Genomic DNA, 19,767 nt, shown 5'->3' on the forward strand with positions numbered 1-19,767 from the left:
ACAAAGACCTGAAAAAAATTAAGTGCTACAACTCTTCATTTATTCAGTAGACAGTTTTTGCTGCAAGATAATTTAACATTCAGGCTCCCTTCTAGAAAAATTAAAAGATGACTGAAAATAACTGTACAGAAAAAATTATCATACTGTGTAACAAGAGTCTCAGCCTGAAATAATGGTGTGGTTGATCAAAATCCATTCATTTAATCTAGGAAAAATTATTTCTGACAGCCTGAGTAACTAATCAGGTAATGTTGCTAGGTCTTATTACAAATAAAAAATTAAGTCAATCCTAAACATAAATATGTATTTCCATACAGCTGAAACTTAAGTTTTTATGTAATTACATATTGAAAAATTTCCCTAGGGAGCATTAGTATGTTAGGAGAAGCTATGGAAAACCTTCCTTATTCTACCTGTCCATGGTAAAAGTGGAAAGGAACACAGAAAGACACAAAAAATATGTATCTTATCAGATATACTGTAGATCTACAAACTACATTTGACTCATCAAAAACTATTGAAAATTTTAATTTATACTCATGAAGTGATAGGAAATGCATTTAAACAACTAAATATGCCACTATTTCAAAGCAAATTAAAAAGAACTTTTAGCTACTGATGAAGTATTATCGTACACTCTTCCCTGTGCCTGTCAAGTGCTCTACAGATGAACACACGACTGTTAGCATCACAAATAGAACATGTGCTCACTCCACTGAGCTACACTAACAGAAGGATGCATAATTTGAGGAAACAGGAAGCCTCTTATGATCATCACTTAAGCCAGATGTAAGTACAGTGACTTGAACTGCTCTCTAGGAAAAGCCATTTCATGTCAATCAGGACGTTTTTATGTGCAGTTTAAGAATACAGATCAATTTTTTCTGTAATTAATATTGCATCAGAGTATTTATGGAAAGCAAAATAGTTCATATTTGCTAGTGTAAAACAGAATTTGTCAGTGGAAAAACAAAAACTCCAGAAAGCTGGGCCTGAGAAATGGGCCAGCCAGATGCTTTCCTCACATATAAAAAGTGGCTATCACTAGAACACAACAGGTTAAATTCATAGTAATGACAAATGAACTATAAAATCTGAATGTTAGCCATTTTTGTCAAAGTTATCAAAATGACATCTCCATATTCCAGCATCCACTTTTGCCAAGAGCTGCTTACCTAGGTCACCAGTGACTCTGTAGCTGCCATCTGCAAAAACCCAGAAGAAAACTCCTTTGGTACGTCGCACATATATCCCACCATTGTCAACTCTTCCTGCAATAAACACGCCTCCATCACGAGGTTTTTCTATGTAGATGTCACAAGTGACAGTCATGTTTACCCTGTAAGAGAAGTTTAGTGTTTGGACAAGGAAGGAATCCATTTTTTTGAGTAGGCAGTATTAGAAATCATTTGATTTCCTGAGATTATGCTCCAGCTCAACAGTAAAGCACTGTGTTATGCATGCAATGAGAGCTGTAAAGAAAAATAAAGCAAAGTAATACCAGAACCATCAAATAGCACCCAGAAAATTTACACAATTCCTTCTTCCCAGAGTTGCACTACAAGGCTTTTAGCCATAAAAATTCCTTCCCTCTATTAATGGATCTACATCTCACATCTAAAAGCACTTGTAATACAGATACAGTCACAAGGTCACTTAATAAGTAAGTTACTTATTTACAGAATAATTATTTACAGTATGTGAAAAGGCTCTCCATGACAGCAGCTCAGGTGACAACTGAATTAAATAGTATATATTCTTGCTACTTTTCTTCTCACCTATAACATATTAGTAAGAACGACCTGAGTTTTCATTCTAATGTAATGCTCTTGATTTTTGAATATACAGTCCTTACACAAACAAGATTACTTTCTTGCCTCCCCATTTATCAAAAAAGAGACCCCCCCCACCTTTTCCTTAAGCCATTATTAAGAGGCTCAAAGTGATACAGAAATATTTACATAGTAATGCTTTCAGAATATTCCTAGGTTCAATAAAACCATGTGAGAAAAACACTAACAAATTCAGGATAAGAGAGCAAAAAGCTTTCACATGCACCAGTTTAAAATCCAAACTAAAACCAACTAAACAATCCTGAAATTGAATCATGATAAACTGCCATTGACAACTGAAATAAAGTATCATCCCACAGCAAAGTTTAATTCAATATTGGCTCAGAATTTCAATAGCAGATGCTCATTGTTGAAAATATCTGCCAGGGAGAAGTTCAGTCTTAAACTGAGGATGAAGCAAACAAACTTGAGGGCCTGATATGAAGAACTATGAAATGTTACAGACCAGTAAAACCTGAATAATAAACTGAATATTCAGGAAGCAAGCTTGGTTTTGAAACCAAGACGAAGACTCAGAAAGAAATGGAACCAAAATAAAATGATAGGAAGTTTTAGGAATCTCAGTACAGTAATTTAAGAATTTGTCCTATGCAGCTGTTATAGGAATCACTGAATTGGATTTACTCAATGAGGGAAAGTTGATTATAGGGGGAATATGAGATTTTTCCTAACAGAGGGCTGCAGAAGGAAACATCAGATAACTGAAGAACAACCTCCTAGTACAACAGGGTGCTATTCTTTCAGGCTTTGGATCAAAGTGATTCAATCACATCTCCAGGCCTGAAATTAGAAGTGTGAAGCATGTTCTGAAAAAGCATTTGCCAGATCAGTGATCTAATTAAAGAGAAAAAACCCTAACAGCATGGCTATTTTAAAGGACGTATCAAAAGAATTTAGGCTAGGCTTCTAAGCAGAGGAGAGTTTTAAGCATGAAGTTTATTATTACTATTAAAAGCATAATTAGTTAACAGGCTCTTTCCCAAATGCTTATTAATTTTAAGTAAACATTATTCTAAAATATGCTGCTTGATTCTGAATTACCATCATTGTAACTCCTAGCAATTTTTTAGCCCCTAGAAAGAACTGCAATTGTAACCATACTTTTATCAAAACAGTAAACCTCAGTTACTTTCACCCAGAAATAAAAATTGTTGAAGTAGCATTGGCATTAAATCCACACAATTCTACTAACTGGTCAGAAGATGGCAGTCTGCAACAAATACAATTGAACTATGAATGAAATAGTCTGAGATTTATGAGACTGATCAAACTGCTAACAAATAATTCTAAATTATGTAATTCAAAATTAATCCTTTACTTGGTCCAATTTAAGAAATAAGACACTCAGAGCACACATTGGTGTTTCTAGTATGCCAACTCAGATCCATTAGTGTAAAAAATTAGCTTGAACAAATATGCCCAGCAGGACATAAGTGAAAAAAAACATTTTAAGACAGTGCAGCATTAGGCTAAACAACCAAGAAATGTGGTGGACTTCCCATCCTTTAAAAGTCATTTAGACAGACACAGTTAACCTTAGGCCCTGAGAAGGGCTCAATGACTTTTAGAAATGCCTGAATCATCATTCCTACATGTCTACAGAGAATGTGAAGGCAAAATCAAAAGCCCTCTGTCCAAGAGAAATGAGGCTTGAGACAGATTAACTGATCAGTACTCGCACTGGTGAGGACATTTCCCCAAATGCCACTACAAAATAGTATTTACATACCACTTAAAATTTCCTATGACACTGATGGTCTGGTCTGCATCAGAAACCCAAGTGATGGGCCGCTGAACCACCACCTGGCGGAGTGTGAACACATGATCTCCTGGGTCAGAAGCATTTACAAAGTATTCAAATACACCTGTCTGATCTGCAAAATTTGGGGCTTCACTGAAAGGTGGATTACCTGTTCAGAAAATAAAATACACATCAACTCTAAAACATCCTTTTTTTCTTCGGCGTACTTGTTTTCAGAAATTTCCCCTGAAAATTTTCTCCAGATTTTTGACTTGCTATATCAATCTAGTCCCCAAAATGGAAGTTTTTAAGCAGACACCGGTTTTGCAAACACACAAACATCAGGTAAGACATTAAATTAAATACATCTCATTGCAAATGTAAGGTGTACACTCATACAGGTGTAAGTTGTTGGAAACACATGTATAAATAAACAAAAACAAAACAGATCCTCAGGCTACCTCATGCAGAGGATTCAAATAGCATAATTTACTGCCTTCCTACATTACAATTATATCTGTGTGTGAATTAAGATTTTAGACAAAAGAATTCTGGCTTACGTATATTGAAATCATCTCTGTAATTTGAAGGAAAGGGTTGAGGAGGAGGTGGCTCTGGGAATTGACATTTCCATCCTGTCTTGAGTGTGGTTAAAGTGTAGACTTCATCCACATTTAGATCTAAAGAAAATCTTCCCCGCCACACCTGGAATTGAAGAAAGTTCAAGCTGCAAAAGTTAACAACTAAATGACAAAATACCAAAGTTCCTGAAGCAAAGAAGATCCTCTGAAGTCCTGATTTAAAGCAAAAATCCCTTCTTGCCTCCGCGTTTAAATATCTCTGGGCTACTTTTAAAACTCCTTTTCCCCAAACTCTTTATTACCTCCAGGTAAGCTTGCATATAGCCAGTAAAACTGCAGTCAAACAACCTTAAAACATGCCCTAAATATGCAACTTAAGCATGAAAGTTGAGGAGTTTCACCAAAGAGGGAAGACACACCTGAATCTGTAGAGGGACTGTAATTAAAACTGATAACCTTACCTTTACAGGATGGAGTTGCTGGAAAAGAATGGATTTTCCAGATTCAAAATCAAGTCTAGAATACCACACTTGGAGGGTTTCCACCATACACTACAACAGAACACACCACACAATTTAAAACACAACAACAGCAAAATAATCAACCTTGAATATTCAACTTGAGAAATACTAGTCCTCTATGTTTGTCTAATTTTGGTTATTTTAAAGCTGTTGTTCACATTAGAGGCTACAACTCTACTCAACTAATCATGACACATGCCTTACATTTTTATAGATCATACATCAATAAGATATTGTCCTAACATGCCCCAATGTTGCTTATAAAGGCAGAAAGCACTGCAAACACAGATGCAATCTTTAGCTTCTCCATCACCAATAATACATCTTGGATACAAGCACTCTTCTGATAAGTAACCAGACTGAAATATTACCCTGCTAATTTCACTTTTATGAGGCCTTCAATCTAGTTGCTAGTTCTTTGATTTTAATTTTTGAGCCAAGTATTTTGCTTACATATCTCCAGCCTTGCGCAATACTACAGCATATCAACTATATTAGTTATCAGATTTTAATCACACTTAACCCCTATAACTTCTTTCAGTTACTGGCATTAACAAAGCAAGTGACCTAGAGCTTGGTTTGAATAATCCATCTGATATTTCCCCAAAAGGGAGCTGACAAGCAGCTGCTTTTCCTAAGTGAACCATTTTATTGCCAAAAGTATCATCCAAATTATCTCCTCCTAAAGGAAATTACTGCTGCCAAAAAAATAAAAATAAAATTCCAAGTAAGTAACTGTTAACTTCTGAGAAGGAATCATCCGAATCACCTAACAGTGACTCCCTCCTACACTGTGAAAGTTTTGTTCATGTTTCAGAGGGAAATTTACTTCAGCAAGATTAAAAAAGAGAATAAACAAATCAACTACTGGGAGATTGTCAGAATATCTCTTCATAGGATGCAACACAAAATGTACAGTATAAATCAAATCCAGCTATTCCCCTGAAAATGAACTGATAAGTAGAAAGGCTATGGCTATGCTGGCCCAACAAACTATGTCAGCATGTCAGAGCGCCCAGCCTTGGAAAAAATTCTAAAGAAAAATTTAGTTGAAATTTCTTCTTCAATATACAGACAATTAGACTGAGAGACGGCAATTCTACAATTTCAGTTATGATATTACCATGACAGTCATGGTAAAACAGAACCAGAATGCTTAAAACTTTGCCAGGTGTGGAATTTCTTGCTAACCTGTGATAATGACTTGCATGTATTTGATTATGAATGGCAATTCATTTTACAAGGCAGATCAAATATATTCAAGATCTACTTACAAATGACCCTCTGAGGTAGAAAGTTGCTCTCTGAGGTACGACACTGAAATTTGGCAATGGAGGCCTGATACATTGAGAGTGATTATGACTCTGAAGAAAAAAAAATAAATGTAACAGAAGAGACACTTTACTGGAATGCAACACATTAATGAAAAATCTACAGCATAGAATTGAAAGAACAATAATTTATTTCACTGTTATCTTAATAGCTGCAATTACAGTAGTTTAATGATTTTATTTTGAATGCAGATTTTAAGAAAGCACACGATATAACTTCCTCTGAGTGTGTTATCCAATTAAAGCTATTGTGTAATAAAAAGATATAGATGGCATACATATTGGCCTCCAGGAAGTCTCAACTACGTATTTAAAGCTCAGATAGAAAAAACGACCCCTAGTGAACTCACTAATAAAGCTACAAGTATCAAGGAACAGTCACAGATACAGAACTACATAAATCAAGACAAGTTCTTTATAACAAAACATTTCCTGTAACTCTTCTAGTCCACTGGAATTGCTGATGCACATACCATAGTTTCAACGATGATGGAAAGGTTCCCTAGGCCATCTGTCAGAGCTACAAAACTGCCACCTCCTTCTAAGTGTCCATCCACTTGCAAGTATGACCAGCCTGGCTGAGTAAATTGTGTGGTGTGTGCTGAGAAAAAAATCAGAATACAGTAATTAAGACTTAAAAATGGTACCATTTGTAGGCTTAATTAAATTTCTCTCTGATACATGCTGACAAAACTGAAATTTGATTTGGGGAAGAAAGTAATAGAACTTCCAAAACAAAATTTACCTACGTAAGAGGAAAGCAAAATTAAAAATCAACACTGTGGCAGTGTTTAGCAATTAAAAAATAATTTAGCAATTATTTAGACATTAAGTACAAACTATATAAGATAACTATGTCCATTCACTCTGAATATTCATCACAGTTCAGATTTTCCCAAATCTTTTTTTTTTCTTCAAATAAAATAAACATTTGAGGCAGAGAAAGCACAAATGTGCAACTCCATGAGGAATAACTAAATAAGCAGGGTTTTCAGAAAGTGAGTGAAACTATCAAAGAAGAGTATGACCCAGATCATGAAATTACTGAGCAACATGGACACAGGAATAACTGCTCAGCTGTTCTGTTCATGGGAAACTGTTACCATTTTTCTTTTAATGCTTTTGCATATATAGGTAACCCAGCAGAAGCACAAAATTAAAACATTTGTTTTATTCCTCCTTCATGGAACTGCATAGTTGCTCTACAGAACTGTAGCAAAGACAGTAAAATATTACAGGACTACAGAGTAGCCTGTGAATCCAAGCCATGGACACTAGATGAACATGCTCCCAAGCTCAAGGAAATGCTGATTTACACAAGCCAAGAATGTCAAATAGGAAAAGAATTCTTTGTTCCATTTTCATAAATTGAGAAGTAGCAAACAGAATCGATTGATACCCAAAGATAAAAAATAAATAAGGCAAAGGAAACAGGAAAGCACATTAACCTTTTATGGGCACTTGAGATCAAAGTATTTTAGTAGTAACAACTATAAAGGCTTATTAATTTCTGATACAGCTAAAGGTCAAGTATAAACATTTCCCTTACTATATCTTTCTGTTTCTATTGAAACGAGATTATTTTCTTCTTTCTTAATGTATTCACAAAACTTTACACAAATCTACCTCAATTTGCTACAAAAGGTAACACACATAAAACCACTAAATAAATAAAGGCCTCAAAAAATACAGTGATATTAAGTGTCAGAGCACCAACTTGCAACTGCAAAATTTTCACCTGTAATCCAGATGGGAGATTCAACTTTATAGTGGCCACTCCACGGCTCCTGTGCTGTCATTAATCCACATCGACCAAACGGCAACTCCTCATAATAACTAGCCACCAGGTTCCATGCAATTGTTCTGGAAGAAAAACAGGTGTTTTCTCCATTCATGTGGATAGTATTAGATTAACTTAGTACAAGAATCCATTCCTCTTTTTTCTACAGCATACAAGGAAAACAATTTGGGGGATGGAGGGAATATCTTTCTAGGTAAAGGAAAAAGAAAACCTACAGGAGAGGAAAATAAAGCAAATCAGCTTCCAGTGTTGAGAACTGGTAAATTCTCTGGCTATAGCACCACAAAAAGTTTTACATTAAAAGAAACATGTGTTGAGGGTAAAGACTCCATTTGTTTGGGGCTTTTTCCTGTTCTGAAGAGAAAAAATTTTGTTAGCGAAGTCTACGGCTTTTCACTGGGTGTTGTTTGGTTGAGGTTTTTGTGATTGCTTGGTTATTTCTGTGCATGTGGTAGTTGTTTTGGGTGGAATTTTTTAGGGAAGCAGTTAAGTACCACCGGAAAAAAAAAAAAAATCGTATCTTTATCCATATAAGTAACAAACCAGCTGTACTCCAGGAGTTGTTGCTCTATCCTGACAAAGATAAACACTTCACACACTTTGATTTGGGCTTCACTGAAAATGCTTTGCATGGACTTTAAACCTCTGGGCCTTAAGTATGGAAATACAGCTTAACAGAGGAGTTAAGCAGAAGCCAAAAGCTGTCAATCTCTTTTGCTATTGCACACAGGTGAGTACAAAGGCCTCATTCTAAAGTCACTTCCACAGACTTATCACACTATACATACATATAGAAAATATCCCGCAATTCTACAAAAACGTGACCGTAGGATAAACAACTCTTGAATTGTAAACTCGACTTGCTCACATCAAACTTGTTCTATTGATTTCAAACTTAGAAAGAAAAGTAAGAAACTCAACTTCAGGAAATTGAAAGGAAAACAAACAGCAGAAAGATAAGCTGCCTTTCGTCAGAAAGATTTTGTTTTCAGTATAGAAGCCAAGATAACTTCACTGTTGGACATGTGGACTTGTAAAAATAGAAAAACAATTAGAAAAGAAAGACCTCAAATTAAAATATTAAAGTATATGAGGATTAAGAAGCAAGCAGAATGACCAGGAATTCATATAGGAAATATTAATCTGTTTGAAAATTTCAGCTTGCAGAGAAGACAAAAGATCTGTAGAAACCAGGTGACTGAAGAAATTTTCCTTTCCAAGTATCAGTGATTTTTCCTGCACCCCACTTGAAGCAACAGACAAGAAGATTTCTCTTTATTTTTCCAGAATGAAATTACAAAGAATCTGAAAGCTTTGAAGAATTTTGCTTACATCTTGATGCCTATATTTTCTTAAATCAATCTTTTTCTTTCAGATTACCAGCTGTTGCACCAGAAACATCAAACTATATTTTCTATTCTTTTCTAAAACTGAGTTATGTAATATTTCCCAGTAAAGAGAACATTTTTTTTTACAGTTTTCAGTTTGGAAAGAAAATGTGCAGAAAGCACTTAATTTATCAAAGGACTACAGCATGTTTAAAAATGGATTCTGAGGAAGAAGTTGTATGGAAAAACCAGATAATTCTGTCCATAATTATCTGTTTAACTGAAGACAATCTAATAAAGACCTTATAAAAAATATGATAAATTAGTTTTATTGTTATTTTTCTCCAATGTTTTTCACTGTTAGCTTTTCTTAAGAACATTCTCTTTTTAATAATTATCATTAGTCTCAAAGGCTCTAAAAATGAACTGAATAAATCACTGAGTGCTGAATAAATCACTGAGAAACAAGAATACATTGAAATTTGTGCGACTTCTACTCCAGAAAGAGGTCAGAACAGTAGACTTGTTATCTTACCATATTAGAATTCAGACCACATTGGTGTGACTTCCAGTTTACCTGTTTTCTCACCAAAGCAGATGTGTTATACAGTACTTTAAATAATTCTAACACCCCAAGTTGTGAAAGCCAGCAACAGTGCCCAGCACTTACGAGGTCATGTTTCCATTCACGTAGTTTTGGTTCAGGATCCGAGCCCAGCAGCCTGCACCAACATCATCATTGAAAGTACTGTAATCTTCTGATGACCACAGTTTCTTCCCAGTTAATATGGCATTTTGCACTGTTTTTGTCCCAGGATAATGAGCCCTACACAGTATTTTGAGAAAGAAAGAGAAAATCAAAGTTTGGAAGTACATGATTGACTTTCTTCAAACTGAAAATGAAAAGTAAATTTCTTTGGAACAGCACAAGTGGAATACAAGAAAATTGAACAAGGGGGAGATGTAACATTCCAGAGCTTATTGTATTTACATCAGATTATTACTTTTGCTAAATGATAGCATACAGATAAACTTAGATTTACAGATACCATCCAATTTTCACAGCTTGCTAAAGCAAATCTCTGTCCTGAAATTGAGCTTGAAGATGGACATAATGTGCTGAATAGAGAAAATACATGCAAACTCATACTATCTTAAACAAAACCTTAAATAATATAAAAACAACAATAAGATATGGAACTAGGCTTTATGCTGAGAATTTAGCATGAATGAAGCTGTCTTAGAACTGTCATGTCTTAGAACTAAACATGAACTTGACTGATTTTGTACAATTTTTTAATAAACTCAGGTTTCAAAAAATGGTAGTTGGACTACTGAAGTTACAGAGGTATAAAGTGATAATACATAATGTTTGCTAATTTTCTTTTCAAGATCTTCCTTAGTGTGAGGAGAGATCCTTTCTCCCAATGGAGACTTTGATTATACTCAATCACCACACTGACCCGCTGTGCAAGGTTTGTTGACTGAAATAAAACCTTTCAAACCACTTGCAGAAAACAGGGTTGTGATTTTCCTCACTTAGCAAATTATTGAACACAATTAATACGTACACTAAAATGAAACTATTTCCTTTAGCCTGCAACTTGAAAAATTGATACATTTAAGGTATAAATATGAGAAACACCAGTTTTTGTAGGCTAACTGTTGGGGTTTTTTTTTTCATTATTTTCCCTCTAGTGGACAATGAGCTATTTTCAAGTGTTGTAGCCCTTCATACATACCTTCACTAATGGTAATGTAACAGATAGTAGGAATTTTAGCTACATTCTGCTCTGCTGTACAGATTACTGTGTATTTCCCCTTTGGCTTGGAAACCAAAGTGTTGCCTAAGTACCAAGCAAAAGGTTTTGTAACAGCATAAAGTGCATAGCTTGCAAAAACAAAGCAGAGAAGGAATAATTTGTCTTTCTACACTCCTGAAAAGGTGTTTCTCAAGTGTTAATATCTCTGCCCAATAAAAGCTGAAATACACAAGAAAGTATTTAATTTCCCTGTTAAGATTGAATCAGAGTAGGGATGTAAAACTTACACTTATAAAGAGTTAGGCAAATACAGCTTACTTAGACAGCATATAAACTCCTGAGCTTCATCCAGACATTATCCAAGACTCCACCTATGAAAAACTACCAAGATACTGTTCATGTTCAGAATGGGGGAAGGGATTGATTGCAAGGGTAAATGGCACTGACTGCTTATCCATATTTGCAGAAAAAGCCTTTATTTCTACACCTCCTATGATTCACATATATAAAGATGAATGGAAAAGACTCAAATTTGAATGAAGCAAAGAACTGACTGAAGTATGTAATTGGGTCAGGCAAGTTTATGACAGCTAGTAAGTAAAGTTTAGAGTTACTGTAAAAAGAAAAGCTAATGAACATTTCGTACACACATTTCCATTCAGCCATTGAGTCAGTAATCAATCTCAAATTTAGTCTACTAGTAAAATATTACTATGAGAAAACCCAGAAGTAGTTAAACAAGTCAACTGGTTGCATGTTTTCCAAATACAAATTCGTCACCAAAACAAAATGGGAACTAAGAATCAAGCCATTGTAACTCAAAGAAAAATCACAGCCCAAATTCATTTCTGGATCACAAATATTTCAGTAACAAACTAGTAGAAACTACAAGACTGTGGACTTAGTTGTAAAGTTAAAGCTCTTTTTGCATACCAGATAGAGTAACCAAAACCCTCAGAATAAACAGTGTTGTCCAAAAAACCTTCAATTCATCAAAAGTGCAACCACCCAATGAGAATCTTCAACATGATACAAGAATCCTGATTCAATTAAAGGTTGAGGCTGTTCCTGGGACAAGAGTTCTGTGATTTCATGTGGGTTAGTAAGAAAATTTTATAGTATCAATCCTTTCCTTGCAGGTAAGAGTACAGAGAGGTAAAGGTTTGGTTGTGTTAGTTATAAATAAGATGAAGACAAAATATAAACAAACCACCAAGAAAGAAGAACAGAGAGAACCCCCTACCCAATCACATCGACCACTCCATGGAGCTCAGAGTCAATCATCATGACAAAGGAAATGGGCTCCCACAGTCTATCGCTGGCTATGATCCTCACCTGCTCCAGACCATGCTTATCCAATGTGTACCTCAACAGCTTGGGAAAAAAAAGGAGAGCAAAGAACAGAGAGAAGGGACAAATAAAAAAAATGTTTTTCAAATTGTCAAAACTTTATATTGGGAAAGGCAGCATCTTCTTCAGCACTAGGTTCAATTCATGTTTTTGCAACTTGGATAACTGTTACACCAAACAAAATGTACAAGATTGTCAACACAAAGTGACCTCAAAAGACACTTTCTTCTATCATACTGAATTCCATAATAACTGATAAAAACAAAAATTTCAAATGTTTTGTTCTTTTACAGACATGAAATTACAGATAAAGACAAAGCATATCACATTTCATGCAAGATACTCTATTTGCAGATCAGCCACTTAGATGTTACAGTGCAGATGGTTAAACAACTAGACAGGTATGAACTTTCTGAACCTGAGCATTTGAAGGACAGACATCTAAATACTATTATCTTTCACTAGGTCAACAGAACTCTCTGGGATAGTTACTACCTTAAAGTCAGCATTGGTTGAGAAACACGGTGCTCTCATTTTGTACTAACAGTAATTTTATGATAGATAACAAAACCACTACTCAAGAAAACTTAACTCTTCATTTTTTATGATCAGTGGTGAGGGGGTGGGATTTGGGGAAAAATCTGTATGACATTCAAGAAAAAGCTCTGACGAAAAGAACTTCCATTTTAGAGAACAACTAAAGCATGTCTGTGGTTCTAAAAGCACAAACAAAAACAAGTACTCCTATCCTTGATTCTGCTAAGCTCTTAAAGAAATAGGAGCCCTACACAGTCAGTTAATTCATTCTTCAAGCTGTATTGTTAGGGAAATCATTACTAAAACATTTCCTAATGCATCTGCTGAGCTGCAAGTTTTGCCTAATCTAAGAAAGCTTTTTAAAGTTTGTTTTAAACCAAATGAGTTACTCAATGGCACTATAATTGGTATTTCTCAGGCAGCCACTTTCAGGTCATTGGTGTTTGCAAGTTCAACACATACAAAAGCAGTTTCTTTATAAAATCCCTTAACTGACTTGCTATAACCCTTGAACCATGCATTCATTTAAGCTATGATGAACATACCATACTTCCATACATACAGAGGATAAATGGCACATGATTGATGACAAGAATGCTCTTATCACAGAAAGGTTAACAACAGAGATAAAAAAGTTAACAAATGCAATACAAGTGAGCAATTTGTATCTGCTAGGCAATTTCCACTGGGAACACGTAGTTTTTTTAAAACTATTCATAATTTTGAGAAACCAGGGGTTACAAAGAGAGCAAGAGGAGCAGAACGTTGCCAGAAGCAAGGCAGTAAAAAAGTGCATTATGGAACAAGAGTGAAGGCAAACAATTGAGTTGACATTTGTTGAGACACCAACAGAAGGCACTCCCAGGTGCCAAAACTGAGATAGGCTGTATTAGTTCACAAACTTTGGGTGCTTGTTTTTACTTCTATGTTACTGTCAGTGCGTGCATTTCTAACATTATCTGTTATGAGATATAAGCAAGAAACAGAAACTTCTAGCTCTAGGATATGACCAGAAAAATCTCAGCTGCAGCCACAGAAAATCCCAGGGTGATAAGTTCCATTCTGAAAGTTCAAGTTCACCCGAAATGAAAACCAGTTGCAGACCAAGAATTCAATCCTAAGGTTTTTCTGACTTGGAACATGCACATGCAGATTAGTTAGATGTTTCCTGTCATTTACTAGTGCTAAGAAGCCTAAAACACAGTTCCTAAATGGAGACTTGAAAGAAATGATGGAAGAGTGATAAGGTCAGCTTACACATGTACTAAACTGAAAGAAGAGAGAAAGACAAGAAAGAATAATCCACCACCACTATACACAATGACAGAAAAAATGGAAACAGCTAGCAAATATGAAATTAGAATAAATGACTCTTGAAAAATGGAGATGAAGACTTACAGATAGGAAGCAATAGCAGTGCTTAAAATGCCTCCCTTCTCCCACACTTACCCGACTACCTCAATAGCATCATTAAGATAGGGATCAACTATCATCTCTTTTGAGATGTTCCAATCTCCATCCGCAGCGATGATGCCAACGTTCCACAGACCCAGTCTATCCAAAAACTGTCGAAGTACCTTAGTAACAGATAACACCACTTAAAGTACGCCTTCATCAATAAGGCAACATGAAATTTAAGAATGAAAACAAGAACTTTGGAAGGAATCAATGGAAGCCTCTATTTACAGACAAGGATGAATAAGAAAAGTTCTCACTTCTCAAACAAGAGATATGGTGGCAACTAAGACAAAGTTAATAGTAAGTATTTTTAAAATTGAAGGGTTATCATTGACATTGTAGTCGCTACACAAAAAATGGGCTAATCACTTGGATAACTTTTGACACCACATGTGCATACATATACTCCACTGGACACTCTCAACACACTGACTCCTGGCATGTATGTAATTCATTACACAAAAGTAATGGATTCATCAGGATTCATCACAAAGTCAGTCATGTTAAGCTAATCTAAAAACGACAGCTGGCTGAAATGTGGAAGTGGACATAGCTCCTCAAGTGACCAGATGCAAAAGTTTACCTGATCCTCCAAAAAAGTGTATTGAAAAAACAGGCATTGAAGTTTTAAAATAGAAAAGACCTATCCATGCAGCTTCCTGCAAGAACAGAAATCTCTGCCAAACACCTGCTCTGTTCAAGTGAAGAGCAAACACTTTTTTCACCGCCTACTTCACTGAAAAAAAATTCTTGATGTTTTAAGTGTTTAATATTTAAATTTATCCACTACTTGGTTCTCATGTTTCACTTTCAGGGAAAGCAATGAATAAAGCTAGAATTGCATATTTACAACAAAACTGAGGGCAACCAATTTTGAATTCAAACATGCCAGCAGAAAAGACAAGAGTTCCTATTCTGTCTTTCCAGATTCTCTTTACTATTGCACTGTTAAAGATGATAAACAGCTCATGTTTGTCTGTGAAACTTCTTAGGTAAAATATATCCACACAAAATAAACTCAGCCTTAATAGTTAAGAATGAACCACACTTATAGAGGGCTGGTACTATCTGAAAACTCAAATTAGAAATTTAAAAAAAAAAAGGAAAAAATTAAAAAATATATTTTCAGCAGCTTGCACATACATCTGAATCTGGTATAGTCCACAGTCTAAAATGCTTTTTTCAATTTTTGATATAAAAGAATGATGTACGGTGTGCATGCATAAAAAAGATTTTGCAACTTGATTAAAAGATCAGTAGGCATGAACCCTTAAAAAATTTCTTGTAATAGCCCTCTGGCAATGGCAAGAAGAATAGGGAGCATCTCTATTTTTCATGTAGTCAAATAAGGACAGAAATCAAAGTCTAAGTGTTTATGACAATCAAAGCCTAGATCTAAAACTAATTAAGACATAAAACGTACCAAGAAGAAAAATAGCAATGAAGTTCTGTACAGCTGTTTGGAACCTTTGAAACACAAAGTCTACCAAAAGAAAAATTCATAATACTAGAAGGTCCTTGCAATTTAAAGCATTCTAGCTACCTAGATACTCAGAAAAATTGCCTAACCACAGAGATAGCTCAGAAGAACAAAATTAATAGCTGCAGAATTTCCATGCTGAAAGAGAAGTATCAAGGGCATAGAACTGTATGCACCCAAAATGCACTCCACAATAACATATGCTGAACAGATCCCTCACACCTAGCATTCATATAACTGAAAGAAAAGATTCTTTGAAAGAACAAGAATTTAGAAGATCTCCACTTTTTCTTCTTTTTTTTTTTTCTGCTTAAGAAACATAACTAGTGCCTTATTGAATGAAGTATCTAGAATAACATCTTACAAGTAAAAATTTAGCCAGATAACTAAGAGCTTATCTGTGATGTATTTAACAGGAGTTACAGAAAACCTTTGGTTTGCAGTAGTACATTTCAGTACACTGACTTCTTGTGAAATGGCAGACTGCAAATAGAATTATCGTGCTGATGAGAGAAGTGGTGCCAAGTGACATCGTAAGAGAATGAATGGTAAAATAGGAGTTTAATTAAATCCTCTTATCAGTTAACATACAGTAGAAGGAAGGCCAAAACTCCTCAGTAAATATCTGGGTGATTTTAAGATCACATTTTAAACTAAATATTCAGCTCTAAAAGCCAGATGCTCAGTCCTAATTCAACAGTATTCAAAAAGCTATAAAGTGAAATGTTGCCCCTAGACTCAACAGTTTGCTCTCCATATTCTTTCTCCCCAAGAACAAGGGGGAATGGATGGGAATGCCCTGTCCCTGGAAGTTTTCAAGGCTAGGCTGGGTAAGGTTTTAAGCAACATAGTCTAATAGAAGGTGTCTCCGACCATTGCAGGAAAATTGGAACTGGATGACCTTTAAGACCCTTCCAACTCAAGCCATTCTATGATTCTCTGAGTTGTCTGCTTTTAAGAAGAGGTAATGCCATTGTGTCTCACCCTCAAAGCAACAATAATGAAAAGAAAAAGGCAGGAGCTTGTGCTTAAGATTTCACTGCAAGACAACATAACAAACAGAAGAGTTTTCAAAGCAGGGCAGCAAAGGCTGCAGAAACATTCAGTATGAGAAGTACTAGAGCTATCTCAAGGTTGGTTATGTGAAATGCTGTGTTCCTCCAGCTTTTTAGAAAAAAAGGTACTGAATTTTGCAAAGTTAAAAACAAAGAGCCTTTACTGTGGTTTAATAGCAATATGTAAGCATAGTGTAATCACAGAATGTAGCTACAGAATTTTAAGCAACTCTGGATCTTGGATTTCCAGCTATATCCAAGCTAGTACAAAGATGATTTAAGTTTGTATGATAACAGCATCAACTGAAGCTTCCATTAAAATTTAGAAGTCCTAACATTTAGCATACACTGAAATGCCCAAAGTTCAAAATAACAGTTTCAGACACACAAAATAAACAATTTATATATTCTAGATACATGTTATTTTTTCATGCATGCAACTACAAGAAACAGAGTTCAGTAAGTGATCTACTTGCAGAGGTTCCTTTCCTACACAAATTCAGAAAAGCTAATTGTGAACAGCATGACAAGCAATTCACAGAAATAAGAAAAGAATACATACCTTAATGTATTTGCTGCTAAATGCCCTTTCATTCCATATCTAAAAAGAGAAAGTAAAATCAATTTAGAAAAATCAGGATATGTCAATGGAGAATTAAAGATTTTATTTATATACATGTAAGATTTAGAATCCATTAATCAGCTCCATGGTTTCCGTGTGCCAGATGGAAATGCTTGGTCGGTTTTGTTATCAGCTCTTCTGGGGAAAATTCTGTATGAAAGTTCACAATAGCCGCTTGTTTATCTTTCTCTGAGGTCCCCTGATTGCCTTCTTGCTGGCAAGAATGCTTGAGCTCTACAATGGCAGCAGTGTTACCTTACCAATGGCCCTACAGTTTGCTAGGAATCATTGACACAAACACGTGGCTTCAAGGTGTGCCCTAATAAATGGGCCCCTGTTGCAATTCAAGGACATAGGAGAGATAGAATAATTCACATATTGAACAAATCAATTAAGCTCACTTTTCTTCCTAATTTACACAGGACTACATCCAAGCTTGAACACAAAAGAGATCCAGCATATTTTAAGTAAACAGACACAAAATGAGCTAATTTCTATATTTTCCATCTTTTATGGAAAGAGAGTTTAAGCTAAACAAAGCTCAAAATTCAAAAGCAGGAACACTGATCTTCCTTTCTACCAAATCCCTTGGCCTATAACACACATATAAAACTTGTTTCTTTCTTTTCTTTTCTAATCACAACATGACACTGTGACTAACCAATAAAGGTGAGATTTAGATTACCCAGCGATGTACAAGACATTTCCTGCAGATAGGGTAAGTACAATTGATTTTGAGATTTCTACATCTTTCTCTAAATGCTAACATGAAACTGCAGAAATGAGCCAATCAAAACATTACTTACTGAAAGGCTCATCTCATCATAAAGCAAATAGTGACACAGAACATGTACTTACAGCAAAAAGAGTGGTAAAGGCTAACCATGTGCAACTATAATAGCATGGAAATTGTTTTGACAGTTTCTGAGCCTTCACAGACCTCTCACTGATTCCCTGTATTTCAGATTATACCCACAAAGAAACGAGACAATATGCAATATCACCATATAGCCTAGATAAGCAGAAATTTGGTTTTCTTAGAAGGAAAGAATTTAGAAGGCTAACCAATGTGAAGTAACAACATCAAAGTCAACACTACTCAAATACATGAAGTGCAGAACTTACTTTCTACTTCAAGAACACAGGGCAGAGAAAAATGTAACAGCAATAGTTCTCCCTGTCTCCACAACTGAATTGCTGAAGTATCACTATGTTACCCACAGTGCAAGACTGACCCAACTGAAATAAGCCAGCAACCTCAAGGGGGATGCACTCCCAAAGAGATATACGCGAGATACACCTCCCCGCATTGCAGTAGAAACGTCAGACTTCTATGGGATGAGAACCACAGTTTCAGAAGCTTTGTTTTGGACTGCTGAAGTGATTTTCATCTTTTCTGCAGTTAAACTTCTCATATCAAAGCATTTAAGAGTCCAAAATAAGTGTCCAGCAGAACAAACAAGGCAGAAAAGGAAAAAGAGCTCTCAAATTCTTTGGTAACTTTGTTTTAGAACTGGGAAGGTAGGAACCATTTGACACTTGTTCTGCTTTGACAGACATCATTTCAGGAAGACTATAAACTACCGTAACTACTGCCTTTCCCCTGGCAACAGTACAAGCCAATACTACAATTACAAAAAAGAAAAAAAAATTCTCTTGCCATCCTCCTCCTCCTCCAGTTATCAACAAAGAGAGGCAAGACCAAGATTTTAGGAATGAAGATAGATAAAATATACATAAAATGTACAGGAGATTTTGCTTTACTGACCCCAATATAATCAATGTCCAAATCATGATACCGTTTTGCTCCCAAGATCCAAGAAACAATATAGTAAGCAGTGATATCTGGATAGTCATAGGGCCAATTTTCACCCTGCCCTATCCATCCTGGAAATGCCCAAGGCAATCCTGGAAAGAGAGAAGAAAAACAAATTAATAAGGTAAGTGGTTGGTCTACATTACTCAATAAGCTCCTAGAGCAAGATGTAATTTGCCCTACCTAACATGAAGGAACAGATATGCACTTGAAATCTGAATTCCAGTGAAGACAATGAAACACAACTTATCGAACTGCAGAGTATGGTCTAATACAAATTATGATCAAGCAATTAATAGCTGGGCTTTTTTTTTTAATGAGCTAGGAAGCATTCCCTACTAGAAAACAACTGACTACATATAATCTGTCCATTTTATGGTACTAGCTCTAACAGGTTTAAAAATCCAAAGATTTTAGGATAAAAAATTACAAACCTAAAGACAAGGTCAATACAGAACACGAAAAATTGTTTATCTCCTGAACATGAATTTCAGAAGACATGCTGATCTGATCAGAACAGAGGAAGGAAG

General features: G+C 35.5%; 1 protein-coding gene across 2 annotated transcripts in view; it reads right to left on the reverse strand.

The window, feature by feature from the left end:
- Positions 1 to 19,767, reverse strand: part of GALC (galactosylceramidase) — a 30,742-nt gene that overhangs the window by 4,914 nt on the left and 6,061 nt on the right. Inside the window, exons 5-15 of one of the 2 annotated variants that reach the window (XM_056493260.1) lie at positions 19,190 to 19,329; positions 17,362 to 17,400; positions 12,163 to 12,293; positions 9,827 to 9,982; positions 7,766 to 7,890; positions 6,501 to 6,628; positions 5,971 to 6,060; positions 4,637 to 4,726; positions 4,155 to 4,299; positions 3,583 to 3,763; positions 1,176 to 1,339 (exon numbers count right to left, since the gene is read on the reverse strand). In XM_056493260.1, the coding sequence (XP_056349235.1) occupies positions 1,176 to 1,339; positions 3,583 to 3,763; positions 4,155 to 4,299; positions 4,637 to 4,726; positions 5,971 to 6,060; positions 6,501 to 6,628; positions 7,766 to 7,890; positions 9,827 to 9,982; positions 12,163 to 12,293; positions 17,362 to 17,400; positions 19,190 to 19,329 (1,389 nt within the window). Of the gene's footprint in view, positions 1 to 1,175; positions 1,340 to 3,582; positions 3,764 to 4,154; positions 4,300 to 4,636; positions 4,727 to 5,970; positions 6,061 to 6,500; positions 6,629 to 7,765; positions 7,891 to 9,826; positions 9,983 to 12,162; positions 12,294 to 14,255; positions 14,384 to 17,361; positions 17,401 to 19,189; positions 19,330 to 19,767 lie in introns of both variants that reach the window. The other variant, XM_056493261.1, reaches the window with a different exon arrangement.

The sequence above is a fragment of the Oenanthe melanoleuca genome, chromosome 5 (genome assembly GCF_029582105.1).
Source record: "Oenanthe melanoleuca isolate GR-GAL-2019-014 chromosome 5, OMel1.0, whole genome shotgun sequence".
Classification (NCBI taxonomy): domain Eukaryota; kingdom Metazoa; phylum Chordata; class Aves; order Passeriformes; family Muscicapidae; genus Oenanthe; species Oenanthe melanoleuca.